Source organism: Gopherus flavomarginatus, chromosome 4 (genome assembly GCF_025201925.1).
Source record: "Gopherus flavomarginatus isolate rGopFla2 chromosome 4, rGopFla2.mat.asm, whole genome shotgun sequence".
Classification (NCBI taxonomy): Eukaryota; Metazoa; Chordata; order Testudines; family Testudinidae; genus Gopherus; species Gopherus flavomarginatus.
Genome location: NC_066620.1, coordinates 69458168 through 69480184, shown reverse-complemented (window position 1 = coordinate 69480184; position 22017 = coordinate 69458168). Strand labels below are relative to the sequence as shown.

The 22017-nt window shown below is 39.5% G+C and overlaps 2 protein-coding genes across 2 annotated transcripts in view; both read right to left on the bottom strand.

The window, feature by feature from the left end:
• Positions 1-16187, bottom strand: part of LOC127050052 (regulator of microtubule dynamics protein 2-like) — a 61881-nt gene extending 45694 nt beyond the window's left edge. The window contains exons 1-4 of the mRNA XM_050951588.1: positions 15772-16187; positions 9702-9897; positions 7292-7394; positions 5009-5069 (exon numbers count right to left, since the gene is read on the bottom strand). Coding sequence (XP_050807545.1) covers positions 5009-5069; positions 7292-7394; positions 9702-9897; positions 15772-16187 — 776 coding nt within the window. The remainder of the gene's footprint in view (positions 1-5008; positions 5070-7291; positions 7395-9701; positions 9898-15771) is intronic.
• The window catches only part of LOC127049933 (regulator of microtubule dynamics protein 2-like), a 64167-nt gene extending 46358 nt beyond the window's left edge, over positions 1-17809 (bottom strand). Inside the window, exons 1-5 of the mRNA XM_050951330.1 lie at positions 17619-17809; positions 15772-16236; positions 9702-9897; positions 7292-7394; positions 5009-5069 (exon numbers count right to left, since the gene is read on the bottom strand). Coding sequence (XP_050807287.1) covers positions 5009-5069; positions 7292-7394; positions 9702-9897; positions 15772-16226 — 815 coding nt within the window. The 5' untranslated portion in view covers positions 16227-16236; positions 17619-17809. The remainder of the gene's footprint in view (positions 1-5008; positions 5070-7291; positions 7395-9701; positions 9898-15771; positions 16237-17618) is intronic.
• Positions 17810-22017: the final 4208 nt, after the last annotated feature.

Here is a 22017-nt window from a genome sequence, read left to right as displayed (position 1 = left end):
GCTGCTCCTGCCACAAGTGCCGGCTGCCACAGCTTCCATTGGCCAGGAATCAATTGTGTGTATGTGCTCTCAGACTTTCTGTAATCAGCGACATCCTATAAACTAATATAAATAATTAACTGCAGCATTAAGTTACTTTTGTGGCTAACATATACATTGGCCATGTTAAGTATAGAAAACTTTCTGTGTAAACAAATGTCAGTGAAAACAGAAAGTATTTCGAAATCTTTCTGCTCTCTGCAGAGCTTGTAACCAACCTTCCTCATCCAAGAAGTGAGTACAGTGGATTGAGCAGCGGCATATGAACAGTGTAAAGAGGAAAAAGTGCAGAAGACTTTGCAGGGAAGCTGCAGCTCCAGCTGTCACAGACACACACACACACCCGCGTGCGGATGCTGCTGCTCCAACTGTCAGCCCCCTACTTGGGCGGGAGACTGCCAGGAAAACCATATGGTAACCAACCCCATATACCTCCGACCATCACTTCTGAGCTGCTGTTGGCAGTGGACTGGCTTTAAAGCTGTGTGTCTGGCCAGCAGACTTCCTCTCTAGCTGCCCAGCCCTGAAGGTAGCACCCGAACCAGCCTCAAGGCAGAAGTAAGGGTGGCAATCCTATGACCCTGTTACAATAGCCTTGTGACCCCCCACAACCCTTGCCGCCTGTTGGGTCAGGACCTCCATGGTTACAACACAGTAACATTTCTGATCTAAACATCTGAAAACCTAAAGCTGACTAATTTTATACCCCCTAGCCATGAAATTGACCAAAATTAACCATGAATTTGGTAGGGCTCCTAGTCATAAAACAATCACAAACAAGCAACAAGTTCCACAAGTTAAAATGCTGCAAGGTGTTCAAACATATGAAGGCATCATCAACATTTACATCTTTTACTAAAATCTTACTATAGTTCTAATCCCTCTTCAAAGGGGACTGGACTGATTAGACAGACAAAAATTACAGTTTTGATTTTCATTGTCAAAAGAGTTTTCTTGAAAATAACAGATTAAAATATCTCTAATCAAATAATCTAAAAACTTCATGATCTATCCAGGAACCATAAAATAAAGCATGAACACTCAGCACCTGAAGTCTGGATGCATCTATTAATTTTGAGATATAGCAGCAGCTGCAAAAAGATTGATTGCCAAGGCTGATTGATTGATAAAAGATGTTTTGGTCAGTACTTTCTATATTTATCCCACTGAGAAGTTTAATTTGAAGATGCATATTGAATACCTGGCAAGCTGCTGGTAAAAACACTGAAAGCTCTGGTACTGATATCTTTTTGCCTAAAAGATTATCTACTGCACTGACAGATCACACAACTAAACACAGTTACAGGCACTTTTGTGGAGGTAGATGTAGAAAGTCATTAAAAAACAACCTTAGCTATACCAGCAAACCCTCCTAATGGAGACATTGCTTATACCAGCAAAAGAGTGCTTCTGCCCAAATAAATAATATATTAGTTCCGCAAACTAAAAAAGATAATACAATAGGGCTTTTGCCAACACAGCTATGTTAGTAGTAGAGTATGTGATTTTTTTCATACTCCTAAACAACACGCTATGCTAAAAAACTTTAAAGTATAGAGACAGGTAGACACGAAAGTATTTTTCTGTTAAAGGGCATATTTGTCTTTGCTCAGAAAGCCCATCACTTGTTCTCATATCATAGAACTTTTCTAACAGACTAAATGAAGTCACCAAGTTGACATGTAATATATAGAATATGGTTACTGGGTCAAATAAATCTAAAAAATCTGTATAGGTGGGAATCAATCAATTATACTTCATGGTTGCTGAACTTCCTTGGCTTGTACATATAGACATTTATTTATGTTCTAATTAGAGCTCCTAATTATTAGAGATAAGTTTCTGAGAAAAGCTTTCAAAGAAGCCTATTATCCTAATCCTCTGAGGCAGATATATTTTATGTTCCCAATAGACAAACAGAATAAAATCCAGGGAAATATTAGTGCCAACTTATAAAACAAATTTTCTTCCACAAAAAGGAGTAACAATTTGATGTACAATTCAGAGTTGTTTAATTAAATTTCATTTCACCCTCCCCATATTATTAGATTACAAGCATCTGTGTAATTAATGATGAAGGAGGACATGAAAGAACTGTACAAACTAAGGCCATGTCTCCACTTACAGTAGCACTTGTGTAGCTACGAGAGACCTCTCCGGTCAACACAATAAAACCAGCTCAATGAGCAGCGGTAGCAATGTCAGCGGGAGAGCATCATGTGCACATGAGTGCTTATGATGGCAAAATTTATGTAGCTCAGGAGGGTGTTTTTTTCACACCCTGGAACGACAAAAACTTTGCTGACATAAGTGCAAGTGTAAACATGGCCTTAATCAAAGCAGATACGTAGACTTAGCAGCCTGCTAGGAATTATACTATAATATTATTGCAGCCCATCTATATCACATTTGCAAAGTGAATTAGAGATAACCCTTATCCAGTACTAATCAGGGGAATATCAAATATTACAATATTCTTCAAAAAGTGGGATTATAAACTACTGTACAGTCTATACCATATTAATCCTTAAAAATCGCCACCAATGCTGAGCACTTGATCATTCCAAACTAATGAAACCTACAATGCCATTATACTTTTGGAAAGCCTCCGTACCTCTGGCTGCATAGTAAAAGAAAAGTCCAAACTTACTAAGGACAGAAATACAAGGATGAAACTGTAGAACATATATAATTTTTTTTCTGCAACAAGACACCACAGCTTAAGGAACATGGGCTTTCCTTCCATACTCCAACCTCTAGAACAATTTTTTTGATCAGTCTAATTTTGGGACACCTTTTGTTTCCTTACTTTTGTACTTATTTTCCCCTGCTAGCGGGGCCTGTCATTACAGTATTTTACTTCTAAACTATGACAAAGTCAGCAAGGAGGAGAGGATAAATTAAAAGCCTCAAGGGGTAATGTCCTCTAGCACAGACTAAACTATCCTTCCATACTATACCTCTTTAATGGCCCATAGCCAGAAAGCAGAGCTGGATCAAGGAGCGGTGAGATTAACATCAAAGAAGGGGGAAATACACCATTTTAAAAGCATAGCAACTCTCTCAGGAATCCCTGTGCAGGGATAACACAACGTGTGGATCTCAGAGGAGCAGCAGACAGACTAAACTGATGCAATAATTAATAAACTAACCCTGGAATGAAAGAAACAGCAACAAAACTTTCATCAGCAAGGAGAAAAGAAGTAAACAATTAATAAATAAAATAGCAGCACTGAGGAGACATCAGCTAAAGCGAGCAGAAATTTTTTTGATGGAATATGTTTGTCAGAAATACTGACCTGCCAAACTTGAAACATTTCATGGGAACAGATAGATTTTGATAAATGCTTTATTTTAATAAGGTAAAAACAATTTGTTTCAACTATATTATATTACTTTAATATTATTGTAGAATATAAAAATGTCAACACAAAGCGCTTTGACCTTACTGAAACAAAGTGCCTTAATGAGGTCATTTTGATATCACCAAAACTAAATTTTTAGAAGCTTCTTTTTTCAGGAAATTTTGACCTTTTTATGTCAACTTGGGACAATTTTGAAATTTGGAATTTCTCATGCAAAAAAAATTCCAAATTTTGCCCAACTCTAGTACCAACTTTTCATATGCCATTTTATTCATGATCCTAATTTTTACATCAAGCTACAGGAAAAAATATATATTAATTTTCAAATGTAAGACACTAAAATAGTTATAGTGTAGAAAGCAGTGGTCCATTTGCTATGTAATGCTCCCCACAGGGAGCACATCACATTTGATCTGTCTGATCTGCTGCATTGGCCGCCAACTCATTTCCAGGTGTAATTTATGTTATTGGAGTAAACCTGTAAAGGCCTAAATACCTCATAAATCACCTACTCACAATATATAAGGAGATTAGCTGAAGTGCTGCAGCAAATAATTCCCTTGTTTAAATAACAGGCATCTGAAGACATGATTTTGGAGCTTCCTTTCCCTATCGGTCCACCAGAACCAAATTTGTTGACCTCCAATTAATGCTGCAAGTCATTAACTATGTTCACAGTTTCTTTCTTGTTGTGTGGAGGAGGAATTAAGTTTGGAAGAGTGATGGAAAAGTCTTAATTCTGGGGATGTGGGAGGATTTTCAATTTTGAATGGACATTAGGCCTGTATCTTGAGGTCCCAAACTAACAGCATTTCAGTAAGCAATACGACAAAATGTAGAAATTAGTATCCGGATACACCCATATCTCCAAATGTTCACATAAACCATAATTTTCCATTTGTCTCTCTCTTCCATTACATTGTTTACTTTTTGTTTTGTCTTTTTTTCATAATTAGCTATTCCTAAAATATTTCTATGAATATATTGTTCATTTATTACAATGCACCTGTCTAACACACTGGATTCCAGAGGGAATACTTGAATGAAAGATACTACTCAGTATCTATCAGAATGTGGCCTTTCTTGTTTAACTTTCATTGCTACAGATTGTAAATTCATCTAGTGCTTTGGATGGGCACATTTGAATTAGATAAGAGAAATAACATCAAAAAGAAAATCATGTCAAACAACTGTTTTGAGTAGTTTAGGAAAAGAAAAAAAATGGAAAATTGTGGTTTGTATGAACATTATGAAATACTGATGTAATCAAATACTCATTCCTGCATTTCGTCATACTTACTGGAAAATTGTTTAGTACCTTGTTTCACCAAAAACTGAGGTTTCATGTACTAAAGCAAGCTTTTCTCAAAATATTTTAATGTAATTGTTAGATGTAACTGCATTATGTTGGATAAATAAAACCATATAAAGTTACAAACAGGTAACTTGCAAAACTGATATCCAACCAATAATCGGCAATGATAAAATATGAAGCCTGTAACTCTTATAGGACTTGTTGTGGACATTGTTTATAGATAATTTCATCTTTCTGACTTTGCAGAAAACCACAATACAAACAATATTTCTCCATTATTCAAACTTACCACTGGTGGCTATCAGCGCACATGGTATCCACCTGAATAGCTTTTTCAGCTACAATTTTTCCTGTAAAAGATAAAGTTATACTAAAGCATCTCTCCATCTTAGATTAGGCCAGGAACTACATTGTGAGATAATATACTTTAGATATAAAAGAAACCAATCTGATTTTCCATTTAAATACTGAGAGGGATATTGTAACATTATGGATTCACAATACATATAAAAATGTATTTTTTATACTTTTGTTTACTTAGGCTAGTTCAATTCAGATGCAACCAACTGGTTTACAGTGATGGTTCTGCTTTTGACTCAGGAATGAAGAAATTAAGTGACTTGGCCAAATTCACATTTTGAGTAGGAGTCCAGATGATGAGATTGCTGTTTCTAAAGCCTTAGCTGTAACCAATGAAGCCACACTTTTTATTATTATTAAAAATAACTATAAAAACAAGAGGTAAAGCAAACAATCCTCAGTCCAGCTGGAATTAAAAATAAGTTACTGTGCCAAGTCCACTTTAGAAACAGTTCTCTCTGAGCCTCTTCCCAAGCTAAAAATTAAAAAAAAAATGCTGCAAGAGACTTCAGAACTCAGAACACCCAGCCATTGCAGGATAAATATCTGAACAGGCTGTGACACAACACCACTGATCACACGAATACCTCTGACCCACTTCACATACCACCATGGCTTCTCATCTCTCTCTGCCCTATCATTATCTCCCATCAACAAGTGCTAAAATTAATCACAAGCAGCATCAAATTATATGAGCTATAAATCTAGTTTTATTATTATTTTATTATCTATTTTGGTAGCTCTAGTGTGCTGGGCACTTTCCAAACAAAGAAGGGAACATCCCTGCCCAAAGGAGCTCTCTGTACAGACAGATATGTAAACAAATGGACAGTGAGTAAGGGGAAGGGAGTAACAAATTTATACTTGTGTAACACATACCGTGCATATAAATTATATCCAAGTTAGTCGTGAAGCAAGACAATGTCAGTTAGCAAGTTTCTTATAGGAATCAAGACAGAGATGAGTCTTCACAAGAGATGTGATGGCAGACAGGGTAGGTACCCTGCAGAGCAGCTCAGAAAGGACACAGCATGTGTAAGAGTAGCATGAAAGAAGGCACGGAGAGGTGTGTGAGAGAGAAGCTGTCAAATGAGTGGTCCAGGCTGGCATCCTGGAGGAACAGAGTGGGTTAATGAAAACTCAGAACAAGACAAAGAGATAAGTAGGGAGAGGAAGGACTATGTAGGGCTCTGAAGGCAGTAAGGACAAGTTAAATTTGATGCAGTAGAGGAGGGGGAGCCAACGGATGAGGTACAGATGGAGTGATGTAATCAAAGAGATGGGCAAAGAGGATTATTTTAGTGGCAGTGTGTTTTACGGACAGGGAGGGGGCAATGGGGATGTCAGAGAGGCAAGAGAGAAGAATTTTGCAGTAGTTAAGATCAACACAGCCTGGATGAGAGTTTCTCATTGAGAAAGGAAGATGCTAGAGATACTGAAGACGAAGAGGTGGCAGGATTTAGATACATCTTAAATGTGCAGGACCAGAGAGAGAAGGCAAATGACGACCTCCCAGTTATGAACCTGAGTGATGGCCAATATGGTGGAGCTTTGGAAAGCTGCAGAGGAAGAAAGGAGGTAGTGAGAGGGAAAAATCAGGAATTCAGGTTTGACCAGTATGAGATTAAGCTAACAACAGGACATCCAGGAGGAGATGCTGAATACACAGGCTAGGTGCAGTGGATGCAGCATATTCTGCTTTTCATTCTTTAGCACTGCTTCTAGTCCTCAGTATTCCCAGGCTCCCAAAAGAGTCATATTCAGCCCTCCTCACCTGAGACGAGGTTACAAAACTGTGGGGCCACAGAGGGGGGAAGGAAACCCTGGACCCCCACCTTTGCCTTGGCATTTATTTAGATGTCATCAGGCTGAAGATTTTTTTTTATTTTAGTTCTGTTTCAGTCTGGTTCACATTTAAGTATTAAAAGCACTGACTGGAGCCAATCCTGACTGGCAAAAACCCTTCTAATCCAGTCCTGGACCTCTTCTGAGTAGAGTGAAACTGAGTAGAGTGAAACATGTGGCAGTTTTATCATGCAAAACATTTTCATCAATGTCTAAATGCTATCCTTATAAAACCAGATTACAAACTGCTTGGACTATGACATTTCAGGGAAAAGTGCCACTAAAAAAAGTTCACAGTATGAGCCTTTCTACAGTAATCAGATATAATTTTTATCTAGCTAGTTTTTACCCCCCCCGCCCCCCCTACCATCAGCAACGTATTTCTTCTTTTCTTCAACATCTGTAGTCATCTCAAACATATCTCCATAAGCTCGTGCAAGTCTCCAAAGAAACTCCTGATGGTTTCCAAACTGAAAGGAGAAGGAAAAAGCAGCTATATTAGACCATTAAATTGACTAAAACGTAAATGTAATTTTATATAGTTTCCCTGAACAAAAGTTAAAATAATTTAACAGCATATTTATTCTCTCTCCTCATTCCCCTCACTGAAAGATGGGTGAATCCTTGGCTATTTTTATTCCTGCCACACTATGTTTATTATGTTTGGAGAACAAGATAGATGAATTTTTCCTCTAGGAAGAGAAGATAAATATTAGGACACTTAGCTGGAACACATGTATTAGGTTTGTTCAGGTTTTTTCTTTGTTTTCTTTACAAAAGGACTTTCTATAACTGTTCGTTATTACAAATAAAAAGGTAATCCATTATAAAAATATCATGCAGTAACCAATTAGGACGTTTTCTTTGTGCATGAAATAAAAATCTCATCATCCACTGACAATATCATATCTACCAGTCTGACTGCTATTTTCTACACTTACTTAAATGAGGAACACTACCAAAACCACAAATATCTGTCTAACCGGAAGAAATGTATGAAGAGCGGGCACTGTATTAATTACTGCACCTAAAACTCCCAGTGACTTCAATAGGAGCACAAGTGCTGAAAGGTCAAGTTCACCTTAAAGGAAAAGTCCTGGAGCAGGGATAGTAAATAGGCAGACTGCAGGCCAAATTTGGATTGCTAGACATTTTTGAACAGACCCCAAATTATTTTTACTTATCATCATTATTGGGTTTTTTTATTATTATTGTTTTCTCTGGAGTCTGGACCTTGACTATACCTTGACCAAGATATTTGGACTTTGGCAAACAATAATTTACTATCCCTGTCCTAGAGAATTTACCAGAAAATTGTAACTTTCTATGGGTTTTTCAAATCATCCTTTAGAATTTAATAGAGAATTATACCCCTCTGTAACATGGTCTACTAGGCCTTTGAGGCCCCCTGCTGGAGGCCCTGCAGTCCTACTACACCCTCCGTAGGAAAAGAGCAGCAAAGGTGGGTCCTATAGGCCTTTTTAACCAGGCCATTTGGAAGGAGCCAATCAGAGCCCAGCAGGCTCAGATAAAAGGAGCTGCAAGGCCTGAGCAGGTCAGTTGCTGGCTGTGACCCAGAGGAGCAGGGAAGGGTGCTTCTCTCTGGTCACAGAAGCACCAGAGAAGCAGAAGGGTTCTGGTGGTATTTGCATTCAGAGAGGAGGAAAAGGCTCTGAGAACTTCAGCTCTGAGGTATGGACAAAGAGAAGGGAGCTGCATAGGAAAAGGCCCAAGGAATAGCAGCAGCAAACTGGAGGGAGCAGTAAATGGCTGCTGTGTGTTGGGACCTGGAGTAGTAGAGGGACCCATGTCCCCCACCAGCAAGTGCTGGAGTGGTCTAAGCCCTGGAAAGGGACATAGCTAGTTTAAAAGCCCAAGAAAAGGGACTAGAATTAAAGGGCCAAGAAACAGGGCCCTGGTGAAGGTAGACCAACAGTTCTGGTGGGGTTCTTTACTAAAAGCCTGATAAAGAGGCTAGATTCAAAGGGTCCACAGACATTGATGAAGACACTAATAAGGACGCACTGGTAGTCCCTGTTGGAACCTTGTTAACCCAGAAGGGGTTCATTCATTCATTCATATGGATTGGGAGACTTGGCTAAAGAGCTGAGCCACTGAAGACCCACCAAGTGAGGTTGACAACCTACAGCTAGGTGCAAGAAAGGCATGCATTACCACACCAAGCCACTAGAAGGCACTCAAGAGGTGAGTGTGCCATGATACCCTCCTATAGAATTCTATAGGACACTTTAAAAAACTACACACTAATGATCACTCTATTTGATTTGGGGGGGGGGGGGGCAGATCCATAGGTGATGTAAACTGTCATAGCTCCATTGACTTCAGTGAATCTTTCCCTATTGGTTTTTAGTGTTACTTCTATAAACACTCCTTAAATTTATTTAGCTCCCATTGGTTTCTTCCCTATTTAATTCCATAGGACTTTGCCATATAGACAAATTTAAGAGCTAGAAAAACTACCCCCACTGCCTAAAAAAAGTCCATGACGTGTCTGTTCCTTATGAAGCTGTAACAAACTGGAACTCGATATAGTTTAAATTTAGTTCAAAACAACTAAACCTTTACAGTTACCCTAATAAAAATACTGATGTGGTGATATTTTGAAAGAATTTTTGTTTTTAATGTAAATTGTTGTACAAAATCTTCTAGTCTTCTGTACTTTAGTTCTAATATTTCAGAGTTAAAAAGGATGATGTATACAGTAGTGACCCTAGAGCCAGGACTATGAAAATAATTGTACATTTATCCCTTAGTACCTTTTCCTCTTTCTCAAGTAACAGTCTGAAGCTCTCCTTTTTATCATCATCTGAACCACAATGCAAACTGTCCACCTGCTGCAGAAGATTAAATAATTCTGTTTCCTTTTCTGTTCTTGCAGATGCTGCAGATAAACTAATCCATCCTCTTTCTTCTTCAGATTCTCCTTCAGTATCAGTGTGAGCTGTAATATAGCTAAAATAATAGAAACAATAATTATATAGCCTGAAAATATTGACAAAACATTCAAGAACAATTTGTGCCAGTTCCCCAACTTTAAAGAAGTTGGGTCAGTTCCTGATAGTTTCACATTCATTTTACAGTATCCCTATTCTGAACTGGAGAATAGATTCATTATAATTAGCATATTAGGCAAACAGTTAGGCAGAATGCATCAAGATTAAGTCTGCAAAACATGATTGTCAGAGACATTGCCTAGTGGTAAGAGCACAGAAATACTGTGAGTTCTTATTCTGTTTTTGACACTGTCTTTGTAGCTATCATGGTTCTGTTTCCAGATATGGACTGGCTACAGAGCTTGCTTCTGAGCAAGATACCTATCAGATGTGTTCATCATAAGATCCCTTAAGGCACTGCCAGGTATGGCTGAGGTTAGCTTAAATATGGTTTTATGCACAGACATCTAAAGCCTGAACAGTACAATATAGTTTAGCATTCCATTACAGTAGCCTTGAAAAACTCACTTGAATTCTGTGACTCAATTTCCCCATCTGTGAAATGTAGGTGTAAATACTAACACCACAAGAATGTTATAAATGCTGTGTAATTGATTTTTTGCAAAATGCTTTAATGATGTCAAATGCTATTCACATGTTAAGCATTATCAGTTACATCAATATAGTTTGTACATTCAGAAGATTAATATCCCACACTGCAAAAACCAAAGTAGTTCCACAACTTCACTGACTGAGTTATGGGAAAATACAACTAAGAAAAAAAATCATATTATAAAATTGCCACACAGAGATAAAGAAGTAGCCTTATTTTCCAAAGAGCTGACCACCCAACAATTTCCACTGACTCCAAAGACATTTGAAGTTCTGGCCATCTATTTAGGTACACATACTCCTCCCCCCAAAAAAAACAAAAAATGAATAACTGTTGACATCTATTTTTTGAAAATGTTCGTATGGAACAATCTCTCCAGTAATCTTTGGAAATTATTTGCTACCAAGCACAGAGTGCTCAAAGTTACCATGACCAGAATAAAATAAAAATTGCATATTTTTAATATTTATTGCACACCCTAAGCAATAAATAATTCAGTCAAATTTGCTCAGAACAACCAAAACATACAAATAATTTTCTAGAAATAAGATCATTACAGTATGTTGGAAATATAGAGCTAAATGATTTTTGATACTTTTATTTAAATCCTGACTTCAATAAATCACTCTAAGAAAGCCACCAGAATTAAAATGATGATGTGCATTTACAGCTTGCTTGGATAAGTTAAAGTAATAAGTATGCAGCTGCTTATTGAATAACAGAATTGCCAGATTTGGCATGGTAGTTTCTAAACTTAGATTATCCCACTGGTATAGGAAAGAAGAGGAATAAAAGCTTTTTAGCGACAAATTGAAAAGCAAAGTATGATGGATAAAAGAAGTGAAATATTCAGAACAAATTTTTATATAAGTTTAGAGCTGAATTCTCATATCACTGAAGTCCAATGGCAAAAATCAGGATTTGAAAGTTGTTAAATATTTACTGTAGTCTGCTAAAACATATTTCAAAGTGCAGTATGTTGCTATTTCATTATTTTGCACTGGTTGTAAAGCTACTGCATATGTAAGCGATGTATATAATGACTATATAAACCACCAAAAAAGCAGTATATTTTTAGCTGTAATGCATGCTTCAGTGTTGAACACCATCTCGCAAATCAGTTGGAATCCTGACTTTCAGGTAAAGAGGGTTGTTTTGTTTAACTACCAACTGAAAATGCTTGGAGTTAGTGTGAAGTAGCAATGATTAAATAGTAATTATAAATGGAAGGGATAGCTCAGTGGTTTGAGCATTGGCCTGCTAAACCCAGGGTTGTGAGTTTGATCCTTGAGGGGGCCATTTGGGGATTGGTCCTGCTTTGAGCAGGGGGTTGGACTATATCTCCTGAGGTTCCTTCCAACCCTAATAATCTATGATTCTACGATAAATGTTCCTGTATGATACTGTAAAAGTGTAGAGTTAAAAGCTTTTCCGAACCACATCAAACAACCTTTAAGGTTTAAAAGTGTTTGATTTTACTCTTGAGAATAAAGGTCTCAGTGTTATCAATTATCATTAATGATAATTAGCAGAAATAACATCTCCCAATTTGTTTTTTTTCCCTGTAAGAACATTCTGTCCAAGGCTGAAAAACAGACTAACATGATTACTGCAAGATGTTCCCATATAAGCAAAAAATGCCAAGGTCAAGTTTGTGCTGAGAAGCACTCAAGAGAGCCCAGAGAACTCCAAAGGTTCTTGTGTCAACCTGACAATACCAAGCAACAGCTCCAGATGGCCAGATCATAAAATACAATTTTTCTACAACTTCACTTGGAAAATCTATAAGCATCTCACTGCTGAGCAGTATTTTGCTGTACAAATCAAATCATACCAAGTGAATAAGCTTCATGAATAACAAAACATAAAAATATCAGGGAAGCAGTAATGTTCTATGACCAGATCATATCCCCATCAATCCATATAATGTGCCTTTCCTTACCTCCCAGACCAATGGGAAGAACTCCTTTTCCAGCCCACAGCCTGTGCTGAGGAAGGAGGAGGAGACAGGGTGAGTTGGCATAGAATGGGCAGGGGGTTGCACATCATCCCCCACTGACCCCATGGAAGTGCATTTAAAAAAAAAACACACAACCTCTCCTAGTCTGTATTAATATTCATATGTAGCACTCCCATGCTTGTGAATCCTCACAAATATGTGGTGGAGACAATCCATTCCCTTGATAAAGATTAATGATATTGTTGAATTGTTCATTTTGATACTTAAAAAAAGAAAACAGTATCTCTTAAATAATCTATGACAAAGGAAAAATGCTAGGTATATTAAATGAAACATGCTGAAACAATGTTACATTATTAAGGCAAAACCACTGGTTTGAGAGCTGTAGTGTATTATACTACAACTCCATTCTTGCTGAAAAGCGTCACAAGACACTCAATTAGTCCATCAGAGAACTAGCCACCAAAAAAAACCTAGCAGTGATGGATGCTGATAGCCCAGATGTAGTACAGCAATTTTTTTAATCTTCTCCTAGCTTGACCTTTTCAGTTTTTCAGATAGCAAGTTAAAAACTACTTGTCCCTAGAGAGTACAATCTATGGCTCTGATCCTGCAAAAAGTTACACATGTATAACTTCACATGTTAGTAGCCCTATTTTCACAGAGCAATGAAGATACTCAAGGACAGAATTTAAGCATCTGCTTAGCTGTTTGCAGGTTCAGAGAACAAATATATTGAGTCTCATCTACCTATGAATTTACTCGCTGACTATTCTCTCTTGAGGGATAGCAGATAGCTCAGTGGCTTGAGCAGTGGCCTTGAGGGGGCCACTTAGGGATCTGGGGCAAAAATCAATACTTGGTCCTGCTAGTGAAGGCAGGGGGCTGGACTCAGTGACCTTTCAAGGTCCCTTCCAGTTCTCAGAGAGAGGTATATCTCCAACTATTATTTCATATTTATTTTATACACCTTTAAGATATTTTCAACATTTTCAGTATGAAAGCATTACATACTAAGAAGAAAACACAGATTTAAAGACAACTAATCAACAAAGATATCCTCTCGTTAAAGCAAGGATTATATGCAGCTGATCAGTTTGAATCAGAGACTGTTCTACTTCAAAGTAGAGAATTCTTCCAATTGCTAAATGACAAAGTAAGAAAATATTAAAAATTGCTGATGTGAAAAATGCTAAAAAGAGCACAATGACTGGTTTCACTGGAACAAGCTAGCAGCCTTTTATATCACCCTGGTTCTAAAAGTTTGAGTAAAGATTGGAAAGCACCTAGCACATTTTAATCAGTCTTAATTTTAATCACATCAGTACTTCCACTGAAGTCAATGGAATTACTTATGTGCTTAAATTTAGGCATGTGCTTAAATATTAAGTATAGCCCTAAAGAACTTGCAATCTAAGGCCAACCTTGCAGACACTGACCCATGCGTGTAATCTAACTGAAGTCTATGGGACTTCTCATGTACATAAAGTTAGGCTCATACATAAGTGTTTGCAGGATCAGAACCTAAACTTAGAAATGATCCAGTGAGTGAGAGTAACAAAAGGTGAAGAGCACTATTATGAGCAAGTTTAGATTTCAAAGCAATATGTTTCAGACTCAGGATAGACGTGCACAGCTTCATAGTTCAAGTAAAAGGTACTGTTCCATTTTTATTATATATTTTATTATAACTGTGATTCTTAAAGGTAACGGAGAAAGTGAATCTTAAGGAACTATTTCAATGACAAGAGGGTCAGCTTTGCACTTGAGTGTTTTGTTATATTGTGTATATGCTTTTCAATGTAAGTAAAGTTATTAAGCATTTGTAAAGGAAAGACTGTTGCAAAGAACCATGATGGTAAGCTGTAGAGTATCCACTCAGGCTCAAGATATAAAAATATTTCAGTAGAAAAGTGGTGTTCTACATTTTCACCTTCACAGGTTAACTTAGTAAAAAAAAAAATTGTTATTGATTATTTCAGCCTCAGGTAAGTCTGTATGTCATTAAAACATTTTCCTATGACAGTCAAACTAATAATCCAAGAATATCATAGTTTATTACATTAATCTGTTTTAATTTAAAAGACAGCCTACATAAACTTCAAATACTGCAGTCATTCCATGAGCACATTTGCATGGATATTAAGAGAGCTCTCTTCAGAGCACACAGTCTCTAAATGGTGTAGCAGATTTGTCAGTTTATGCACTGAAGAGTTGAGAACACGTGCTTGGGGCAAACTCGTAGTATTTCTTTCCTTTTCTTAAAAGGGAAAAATATTTATAAAGGACTTCAGTAACCTGTTAATAAAATTCCACATAATCCTCTATGACAACTGGCATTTATCTGCAGTCCTAGCAAAAAGGCCAAGGACTGAATGGTCCGGAGACCTCTTGACCCTAGAAGTGGGTCCTTCGGGTCAGGATTTAGATGCATTGTCAAGGCAATATTGTGAAACCTGTACTGTCACTGCCCATGCTGTACCTGTTTAAACTTATAGAAAGTGAAACCAGAAACCGAGCTTACATTCTGTGTTTCCAGGCCAGCAAATGATGACCTCACTCAGAAAACAGTATACTCACTTCTCAGGCAATGGGGAGCATTGAACACAATTAGTGAGGAGTATAATGCACTTTGAAGGGAAAACACTAAACTCTTAGACACAACCAGGCCCCTTAAAAAATGATCCAAGAGTAACATTTTTGACACATTTCAGAAGAAGCTTCTTATTAAACATCCCATCTGAAGTTGTGCCGATATGGGAGCCTCCATGAGAAGGTTACGAGCAGAGCTGTGCAGGAGCCAGAAGTTACGTTATGCAGGAAATTTCATGATTTCAAAATCTGTTTTCATTCTGAATACGAACACACCCAAAACCCTTAAAATTTCAGGCAAAATAAATATTTTGGAAAAAATGGTTTCAAGTCAAACTGTTTTGTTTTGATAAAATTGAAACATTTTGTTCTGATGTTGACCTCTAAAATTTTATAATAGAAAATATACATTTCAATATTAAGTCATGTTGAAACAAAATATTGAACCATTCCATCCCATGTGTTCCAAAATGCTTCATTTTGATTTTTTTTCTGTACAAAATTGAGACATTCCTAGAAGACCTGTGCAAATCAGCCACAGTAGGGTGTAGGATGGCCCTACTGATTTGGAAAGCTTTTTCAGATGCTGAGATACAGAATAAGTACCCATGAAACATAAATAAATTAGACTGCTGTTTACAGAACATAATTCCACATATATAGTACTAAAATGTTGTTCGCATGCCAATTTTAAAGTGTATTATGCATGAAATATTTTAAAGACTCACCCTCCTTCACTATCTGCCTCCTCAGAGCTGGTAGTTTCTGTTGCACCATAAGCTGTCTCAGCTCTTCTTTTTCTGGTGGCTCTGTGTAAAGGGCTAATCCGACGAACACTAGTCTTTCCTTGCAGTTCATCTCGAACAAGCTCTTCCAGCTTTGGAACAGCTTCTTTAAGAAACTTCACTTCTCTTTTCAGTTCTTCCACATTCAGTAGTAGGTCATTCAATTTTTCCAGTATCTGAAGCTGTCTTCCTTGTAAAGCCATTACTGTTCCTTGCTCATTATGTAGATTTGCAAAATGAAACTCATATTGAAATCTGTTGCGTAAATCTAGAAATGCAGGAAAATTTACAGTTGCCCCAGATTTTCGGATCTTGTGATACCAAACCAGTACCAAGCTGATTCCAGCAGCCCCTGCCATTATGCCTAATATCAGCCCTTTGTTTTCAGAGTGAGACATTTCTGTTTATCTGAAAATGAAGAGGGAGGGAGAATGAAATCTGCTTTTTCACTCTGTTGGAAATATTCTCTTACCTTTAAACCATACATCTAAATCTATACCAGGCAGCAGATATAGAATATATTTAGGTATCATACACATTTATTAGCCTCAGTAGTAATAAAATACTACATACGTGCAATGAGGACAACAATGTTGCAATAAAGACCTTGTGTTCAAGGCCCCCATTCTACAAACACACTTACATGTGTCCAGGACTGGGGCCTTCATTTGTTACATTAATATTGCAGTTAATGTCCTTGGACATTTCTGTTTTAAGAGAAGAAACCTATGTTGTTTGGTTTTATAAAATTCTATGGTTTTTAAACGGCAACATTTTCTAATAATACTTAATATTTACCTAAGGATTTATATTTTCACAGCACTTTACAAATGTAAGCCCTGATTTTACAAAGACTTTTTTGTGTAACTTCAGATATGGTCCTGCCTTCTTATGCTTAAAAGTTATGTACATGCATAAGGGTCTGCAAGATCAGGGTCTCAGGGCCAGATTCTGCATGTGGATCTGCCCCCCTGCAGTGCCCTGAAAGAAACTGTGACAGTCAAAGGAGGCTGCCTTAGTTGGCACATACACAAAATCCCTAGCTATGCCACTATGGAGTTTTACAGCAGGCACTGACATAGTTTAATAAAATGTCTATTGTGCATACATGGAGCCTTTAAAAAATGGCTTGTATCTTCAGCATTTTAAAATTCGTTTCGAAGACACGCAAGGAAGGATTACCCTTCTGTTAAGGGCAAGTTGGGCAATTTGGGGTTTGAAGGTTGGCTTAGAGATTTCCCTGCACAAAAGTAGTCATACATTTTTTTAAGAGGTAGAAGCACTATCTTCTCCTGACCCCCTGGATCAAAAAACAGCCGAACGGGAGGGATGGTCTTCAGACTTTGGCAAAGTCTTCACCTGCCACCTGACCCCAAGCAGGGCCCGTTCAGCCCCCAGGCAGGATATTTTTTAAAAGCACAAATGAGTGAAAGGAGGGACGGGTTAGGGGAGCAGAGGAAGCTGCCCCGGCACCGGAGCGTTCACCGCCTCTCCCTCTCTCGCACACCAGGCGGCCGGGACATGGTAACTAGGGAGCAGAGAGAACGCAGCGGCGAGCAGAGGGCACAGTCCAGGGCCGACCCGCGGCGCGTGACTGACCCCTCAGGCCCCTTCTCCCCGGCGGGGGCAGGTGCACTGGCCGAGCTGGCGCCTTCCCGCCGGGTTTCTGAGCAAGGGGCGCAGGGGGGAGGGCAGCTCCGCAGGCTGCAGCCCCCACGCTACGAGCTGGGCCAGAGGCGCCGCCTCCTGGCCGGGGAGAGGCGGGGGTCGGTTCAGCCCCGGTTACATACCGGGCAGCGCGGGGGTGGCGGGGCTCCGGCTAGTAGAGGAGACGCGGCTCCACCTAGGAGGACGGAGGGGGCGGGCGCGGCGCAGTGGGCCGCCCAGGAGTTGCCGAGACCCGGATACAGATGGGCCGGACGAGCGGGGCCGCTCCGGGGCTGGAGAGCCTGAGGACTGCGGCTAGCTCGGAGCCCGTCAGCCCCGGGGCGGCTCCTGCTTGGCGGCGGCTGCAGGCCGGCAGTGCGGAACCAGCTTCCCCTGCGGCTGGGCCAGGGGCCCGGGGTGAAATCCCAGCCCCGCTGAAGCCTTCTGCAAACCGCCCGGTGACTGCAGTGGGCTTCCCCGGGTGCATCCGTCCCAGCTGGGCCCTGCGCGGGGCTCCCGGGGCAGCTGCTCTCTGGGGGTGAGTCAGTGACCCGGGGGGGGGGGCGCTCACTTTACAGTGACAGCACTACCAGCCGGAGCAGCGCTGCTTCGCAGGTGGCTTCCGAGAAGGGAAGGGAAAGCGGCGGAGGGATGTCTGCAGCGAGGCCCTCCCATCACCTGGGATATATTTTTGATTATTCGTGTTCCCATAGTGCCTAGGGGAGCCTCAGATGTGGTCCATGATCACATTGTGCTAGGCGCTGTGTGAACAGAACATAAAGCCAGTTCCTGCCCTAGAGAGCTTACAATCTGAGTGTAAGACAAGAGAGACAGCTAGCTGGGGAGGACAAGGAAACAATGAGACAGTATTGGTCAGGATGACAGGCCATGCTCTTTATGCCATCAGCTTAGTCGCTAAAGTTTTTATAGGCATCACAGTAAAGGAGGGTTTTGAAGAAGGATAATGAAATAGTTTTGCAGATACTTACAGGCAGCACCTCCCAAGCATGAGAAGTGGCATGCGAGAAAGCACAGGATGCTTGAAAGTTTAACGTGGGCAATGAAAGCAGTGATAGCAAATGAGAGATGATAGGTGGGATGGGGATAGGTCCCAAAGGACCTTGAAAGTGAAGACAAGTCGCTTATGTTTGGTGTGATAGAGAAAGGGGTGCCATTTCTCACACAGGCTTTTACATTGCACCCTCATATAAGTGCTTTATAAGGCCCAAATCATGTAAAACACACACACTTTGATTTTAGCATGACTATTCACAGAGGTAAAGTTAAGCATGTGAGAAAGTGTTTGCAGGATCAGGGTCATAAACTCCAATCCTGCAAGGTACTTAACATGCCTTGATCTCTGTACCCACATAGAGGCCCACTGAGGTTCCACATGGGTGCAGACCCAAATGGAGCACGTTGTAAGACTGAGGCCTAGTCCTTTGCAGTTTGGTCTGCGACTGATACATTTGAAACACTTATTACAAGGAATGGCTTTATCAGGGTACTTTTATGGCTCTCATCACATTCTTATCTGAGCACTTCTAATACATTTATCAATTTATCCTCACTACACCTCTGATACAAAGAATTATTATTATTTCCATTTTATAAGTGGGAACTGAGATAATCTCAACAGAGATTAAAGTGTCTGATTTTCAAAATTTCTGAACACTGACAATTCCAGTTGATGAGAGCTGTCCGTACTCAGTCAAGTCTTAATATAGTCTCAGAGGTCTGAGCACCCGCAACTTGCACCGACAGTAGTAGGAGTTGTGAGTGCTCAGCAGTTTAGACAATCAGTTTTGAAAATCTTACGTGACTTGGAAACTTCATGAAAATATTAGGTACAGTGAAACCTCACTATAACATGACGATTGGGGTCCAAAAACTTCCATCACACAAAATGTGGGGTTGCGGTATAGCGGGGTTTCAAGCCAGTCAATTTGTCAGTGGTCCCCAAAGCGGTGCATTGATGTGCACCCCCTAGTGCCCAGCAGGGGAGAGGAGCCGTGGCCTGCCGCCTGTCAGGGACAGAGAACTCCAGGGCCTCGGCTTCTCTCTGGCTTCAAGAGGAGCCGCGGCTCCCCACCACCTCAGAGTTCTCTGTCCCCGGCAGACGGGGAGCCGCGGCTCCTCTTGAAGCCGGAGAGAAGCCGCGGTCCCATTTCTGCTGGGGACAGAGAGCACTGGCACCCGCAGCCTCGGAGTTCTCTGTCCCTGGCAACTTCTCTCCCCTGCAATGGTGTTGGGGACCACTGGTACTGTATAGTGCTGTGAAAACATTATCTAAATTGTATCTGCCTTAAAGGGGAGCCAACCTATGATTGCATTATATGCGATTTCATGTTATAGCGGGGCGCGTTATTGCAAGGTTTGACTGTATATTATTTCCAAAGGATTGGATTTTAGTATAGTGAAAGTTATAATTTTAAGTTAGATAATACAGCTGCTATTTTTAGACAGAATAGGATGGTGCCAGTCTTCTAGCTAATTGTCTTTTTCATGTGTTGATGTTCAGAAACAAGTGTAGCAAAAACCTTGTTTGCAAACCTTTATTTATATTTTCAAGTACTGTGCCAAATATATTCATGCAAGCCAAGTAAAGCTAGAGAGGATTACCAAGGTGATTTACTAGCACATGACAGATGCAACACGAAGTTGAAATAAAAGATTATAGATGCCGCAACCAGTTAATTTTTTGTTTCAGTGGGCTGAGATTTTCAAAAGTAGGTGCCTAAAATGAGGCATCTAGATAAGTGGCCTGATTTTCAAAAGTACTTCTAAGAATTCTAATGAGGGTGAGTGTCCGGTGCTTCTGTTAACTTCAGTGGGAGCTGTTCTTCCTGTTGAAGAAGAAAAAGTATTTTATGATTTTGCTCATAAAGAATTGAACTGTGAGGCTGCGTGGTGCCCCAGCCCAGTCCTCTACCCATTCTGTCATGATGAGCTACATACCGCGAGGCTGTCAGACATTAGAAGTGGCTGCCATAGAATATGTATTTATTTTTCTCAGTGACCCACAAAGTGCATATGGGGCAGTACCTGGAGCTGACTGGAAAACAACAATTCTGTTTTGCAAAAATTTGCAAGGTTTTGAAGTTTCGTTTTCATTCCAATGCAGAAGAAAATGAGTCCTCTTGAAATATTTTGTCAAAAAATAAACAACAACAAAAAACAAAACAAAACAAAACAAGGGAGACAGAGACCCCAGAATAACCAGTAGTTGGGACAGGTTTTTCGGTTGTGGGAGCCCCTAGCTCAAGTCCCTGAACTGACTCAGCCAGTGCAGGGACTTGGTCCTCAGACTCCTACTCACCAGGTTATAGAGTCAGTCTTTGTTTCTGGCTCAATGAATATTTATACCAAGTGGAACAGCTCCAACAGGAGAGATTGGGCAGTGTCTGAATCCAGCATTCTAGCCTTTTAGTTGGATTGTATTAAGCAAGTGTCCAGAGGTCATCTTGGAACTCATAGTTTAGCTCATAGTTCTTGTGTCGTGACTACTTTGAGCTTCACAGCAGCAATGGGGCTAACCCTCGAATCTAGAGCAGGATGAGGATTTCTTGATGAAAGGTGCTTTCGTTGGAAAACGCTGATTTGTTGAAACCGAAACTGTTCGTGGCAGGATGGATTTGATTTAAATCATTAGTCTGGAAGACTCGTGCATTCTTGTTGGTTGTTATAACCTTAATACTATTCTTAACAACTTAGAGATAGATGTAGTTTCATTTTTAGAAGGTACACACTATACATTTTTAAAGAGTGATTTATTTTGAAAACTTTTCAGATTAGTGTTACAGCTATGTCAAAAAATAAATGATTGTTTGGTTATTTCATTTACCAAAGGTAACTGAAGCAGATATTTATGAAGTCATTGGGAAGTCAACTATCTCCAGTTCAACAGGTTAATCATTAATATTTGGAGGATTTTCTTGCCATGGTGTATTAGGAAGAGAACATCACCAGACAGACATTTTAATTGTTTTATTTAACTAAAACAACAACATGAAGTATTCTGGATTTTTTTTCGACAGCAAACGTATAATATTTTAAGAAAACAAGCATATATCCCTCCGTTCTCACATTTATCTCCAGATTTCTTCTCCTTGTCCAGATCTATTCCGGCCCCAACAATCTTCTATTCATTGAACTTTTAGAATCTTTGCACTTTTAGAGAGGGGTAAGGGATTGACTCTGTGTACGCAAATTTGCAGCGGGACAATAGAATTGAGGTCTTATTTCTCACCTCTATATTATTTATTTATTTAAAACATTTTTGCTGTTACAAGCATGTTACCTCTGGAGACACATATCCAGTTTGAGAACTGCAGAACTAAGCCTCTGTGTTGGTAAGTTCTAGACTGAGCACTTAGTCCCATTGGGTAGATAGAAAAATTAACCTAAATAATCTATACAAAAGCCCCTGGAGCTCCATAAAATTGGGTCCCTAATCTATTGGAACACATTTACAAAACTTTTCTTAAACATTACGTGGATATATTATCTCATACTATAGAAGTAGAATTTGTAATCCCTATT